This window comes from Neltuma alba, unplaced genomic scaffold (assembly GCF_004799145.2).
Source record: "Neltuma alba isolate B1F8T4 unplaced genomic scaffold, ASM479914v2 tig00012228_pilon, whole genome shotgun sequence".
NCBI lineage: Eukaryota > Viridiplantae > Streptophyta > Magnoliopsida > Fabales > Fabaceae > Neltuma > Neltuma alba.
In genome coordinates this window covers 27317-31711 of record NW_021636758.1, presented here as the reverse complement: position 1 = coordinate 31711, position 4395 = coordinate 27317, and the positions used below count along the sequence as shown (strand labels likewise).

Sequence of the window (4395 nt, the reverse complement as noted above, 5' to 3'; positions counted from 1 at the left end):
GTCTTCGGCATTAAAATGTTTAATCACCAACTAACAAAAGTTTATTCAGTTACCAACAGGGGTTGGTCCAAATGGTAAGCGGCTTGGTACCGCTTAAGTGAGGTCTCGAATTCGAGCCTCAGCGTATGTAGAAATCTCTGTTGGGAGACTCACCCACCATAGCCAGGTGCGCGACGCGGGTCGGATCTAGATGTAGTCGGAGCAAAGCTCCGGTGAACTGGGTGGGCAACCAAAAAAAAAAAGTTTATTCAGTTAGTAAGAAATCGGCCTATAATTTATAAGGTCATGAGTTTGAATCCTACTGTCAACGTGAGAACTTTGTTGGTAGACAATCTATAAGTATCTTTGTAAACGCTCTCTGGACCTGGAGATATGACCTGGCCTTGATGAGCCCTTACGGACATGACTCACCTAAACTTTTGCATATTAAAAAAAAATGTTTAATCACCACAATGGAAGGAGTTTATTTCTTACAATATAACAAATTAATATTTGAATTCTTGCTGAGAGAGGCGTTTATATTTAATGCCTAATAATTTCTCAAACAAAATTGCTCACGGTAAAAGTATAGCTATGCCCCGGGGGCAGGAATGAAGTTTAACCGCCAGTAACTAAGTTGTGGGGAATTTGCCAAAGCTCTTGGGCTTGACGGCAGAAATCTCAGCTTTGAAACGGGTGAAAGTGCTTCCTATGGTTGACGAGAAGAGTAGAGTAGCTGCAGATGCAAGAATCTGATGATGTAAACAAAAGACTACACAAACACAACAGCTAGCAGCTTACCTGCCGGAAACAGGTTCAGTAACTTAGGCCGCATGATGAGCCATATATAGCCAAAAACCCTCACTAAGCAGAGCATGAGCCCCATCAGTAATTCACTATTAGTTTTGTCGTCATTAGTGAAAATTGATGGCTTTTATATTTCACTAGCTAGGTTTGTCGTCTTGGATATCATAACCTAGCTTGCTTTTTCTTCAACCACGTTAATTAGCATCCATCATTTTTTACTATCTGTCAAAAGTTACATTCAATAAGCTGTGGACCTGCCAAGAAAAAGAAACAGCCTTAAAGGCCAAAGAAAGAAAGAAAGAAAGAAAAAACAAGAAGTTCATCGAGTGAGGCTAAGCCAAACTGAAGTAGTGTGAGGCTATTTATATCTGATGGGAGGAGTAGTCACCGGGAAGATAATTAATCTCATGTGAGCATATCTTTAGTTGTAATTCTCTCTATCTGTTGCGTTTTACATTGCATATATAGCACTTCATTCAATTTTATTAATATATATTTGTGATTATTTTTTAAAAAATTAATCATGTGATGCTAAATTTGGAAGTTATATGATTGCGTGTAGGCCTCTATTCTATTATGGTGTCATTGTAAATTATATCAGGAGAATCAACAAAAGAACAAGCAATACTCACCAATACACTTTTTGAGTGAAGGCATTTCTTGAAGCAAGAAATAAAGCACATATGTATATATGATCCTAATCCCCCGTATAGAGGGAAACACAAACAAAAGGCTGCTCAATTCTTCTCAATACATGCCTGTGGGTTCAGAGTCCTGGATGGAGAAAAATAAAGAATGATTGAATCATTGTTCTATTTCCTTTTTTTGATGTGATTATACATTACATCCGATATTATTATTGTGTGGGGTATCATGAATCAAAAGAACATCTTTAAAGTGATTTTTTTCCCCCATTTACGAGATTCAAATGTTTGATTTGATTACAATGTCTCTTACATATAACCACTTTCTATTATTCTTTTCACCACCCTTTAGTAACTAAATTGTTGTAGGCGGAAATGATTTTCCCCGCATCTTTTTCCTTGCTTCCGACGATATCATAATTAGATCTGAATTCTCTCAGGCAATTGCGGTTCTTTGGTCTGCTTCATCTATAAAACTCAGTTTTCTGCGTTGGTTAATCAATATTAGTATATATAGTAATGTCTTCGATCTTGTGCATCTCACTTTCTTGCTTACACCTAATTGCCTGCGTTTTTTTAGCCCCAGAAAGATTGTTCACCCAATAAATTAATATGTGCTTGGCGTAGATAACAATAAAAACTAGGTTTTCTCTGTCCCCATCAACGTTAAAAATTAGTTGATATCATTATTAAAATATATTTTAGTAGGCTTGTTTACGTATACGGTTTCACATTTACCCAAAAGAGAAGGCCAAAAAAAAAAAACAGATTAAATTAAAGAAACTTGAAAAATGTAAGGTGGCGCCTGGAACCGCCCTGGAACTTACTCAGTCTTGCGTTAATCCATGGATTTGCGCCTAAAAAACACACTGAATCTCTCATCTCATTACCGGATACATCGTTTAGCGTTTCGTCTAAATCTGGTACGATGCAAGAAGAGCTCGCAGCTCTTTCAAATCTATGTAAATATGAAGTGAAATATCAAAGGCCAGAAACTGAGATCCAAAATCTGAAGCGAGAATAAACTTTACAAATTCATCTAACTACAGAGACTTCGCTTTGGATTTCTCTTTTTCTGCTGTATATATACAGATATCTCAACAGTACAATTTTCTTTTTTTTTCCCTCCTGGTTTTCTTCCCTGTAAAGCCTAAGGACTAATGAGAAAGAAGGAAGAAAAAAACCACAGAAGAGTATTTGCAGAGCTAAAAAGAAGAAAGATGAGGATATTCTTCAGAATCAGCGTAGAATTCTGGAATGCCAGAAGCAGCCCAGAGCCTATCATTGAAGGCAGCTTGCATATCGTGAGGTATGAAAGGTGTTCGACACAAGGGACACGTTCTCTGATCGTAACCCATCCACCGGTCCAGGCATCCCCGGTGATATATGTGCCTACAGTTGGTGAGCCGCCTGATCTCGTCGTCGGCCTCGAACTCGTAGAGACAGACGGCGCAGCTATCCGGCGGGTCCACCAGGTCGGAGAACTTGGCGACCGGCAGGATTTCGCGGATGAGCATGGCCGACACCGAGTGAAATTCGGGCACCGGGTGGGGCCAAACAATGTCGGGCTCGAGAAAATCGTGCAGACCCAGGTAGCGAAAGAGAATGGTGATGAGTTTTCGGATGAAACCCAGAAGAGAGAGGACGTGAAGGAATATCTTGGGGAAGACGAGATCTGTGTAGCCCACTGGGAATCCCATGAGGAAGAGACAGATATGGGAGCTTTCTCGCTTGCTTTTGTGGTTGAAGAAGAAGAGGGTGAGAAAGAGAGAGAAGGGTGGTTTATATAGAACTTTGAAGTGAGGAGGCTGAAATGACAAAAATGGGCTTCGACTTTGTGGAGAATGACAGGAGGCTACAATGTGGGAACGGGACAAATCTTCATTAAAATAAGATAAGGGTGTAATGTCTGTGAGTGATCTTTTTTCTCTTTCCTCCCCAGACCACTTTTTACTGATGTCTTATTCATGAATGTGAAAGATATGTAGCTTCCAAATTGCATGGATGCAAATCTGGGGAAATTACAAAAAAAAAGATGTAGTTTGTTCTCATAATTTTACTATGAATGAACAAAATATAACAGCATAAGAAATTCAGAGAGCTCACGTCCCTTTTCTCTTTTCCTTTTTACTTGAAAATAATTTGAGATGTTAAGATCCTATGTTAATGTGAAGGTGGGAAAGGGCGAAAGGCAAGATCTTTGGGTGGATGTTTTATAAAAGAATGGCAACAATCTCAATCATTGGTCAAAAGAGGGGTAATAAGTAAAAGCTGAAGTGATAGTGAAAATAGATAGTGAAGGGTCACAGCTTTTGAGGAAACAAAACATAGTGAAAGATGAGAAAGCAAGGGATTTGTGTCCTGTTGCATCCAGCAGTTTTCCTAAGCGTCCGCACGCAGGGCATGATCCACGGCTCTTAATCTGCTTTGTGTTACTAAATATAGTAGTTGGCTTCATCATGAAGAATCAAAATTAAACCAGAGCTCTTTATTGTAATCAACGGCTTCAATAATGGTTTCTTGGATCAGTCTCTTTCCTAATTAATTGCTTAAGCTGCGTGATTCCCAAGCTTTGTTGTTTCAGACATATTTCCTAATACTATATCTGAAAAGGGGACCAAATTTGTGAGTATTGCTACTAAATAATACACCTCGCGTTATAAATATGAATGACACTTATCTTCCTGCACTTCGATATATCGATCTGCTATAGGTATCATGCATGTTTTATATTTGTTTGCCTTCCTGATTTAATGTCTTCAATCACTTTAAGATTGAGCTCTCTTCTAAACTTGCTTTCTTTTTCATTTTCTCAAATCACTTTTTTTTTTATCAGAGTTTTCAAATTTTGTAATTGGCCTCAAAAACAGCTTAGACACTTAGTTCATTAGAACAGTATCTAGCATGATACGACGGAAAGTTGAACTTGCCAGACGTTAAGTTGTTGAAAACAAAACTGTTCATT

General features: G+C 38.5%; 1 protein-coding gene across 1 annotated transcript; it reads right to left on the bottom strand.

The window, feature by feature from the left end:
* Positions 1-2426: 2426 nt before the first annotated feature.
* Positions 2427-3180, bottom strand: LOC114725150 (E3 ubiquitin-protein ligase RHA1B-like). The gene has a single exon (XM_028911636.1). It carries the CDS (start codon positions 3128-3130, stop codon positions 2636-2638), a length of 495 nt encoding a protein of 164 aa, XP_028767469.1. The 5' UTR covers positions 3131-3180; the 3' UTR covers positions 2427-2635.
* Positions 3181-4395: the final 1215 nt, after the last annotated feature.

Coding starts and splice junctions, on each gene's coding strand:
- LOC114725150 (XM_028911636.1), bottom strand. CDS start 3,130: ATGGGATTCCCAGTGGGCTACACAGATCTCGTCTTCCCCAAGATATTC.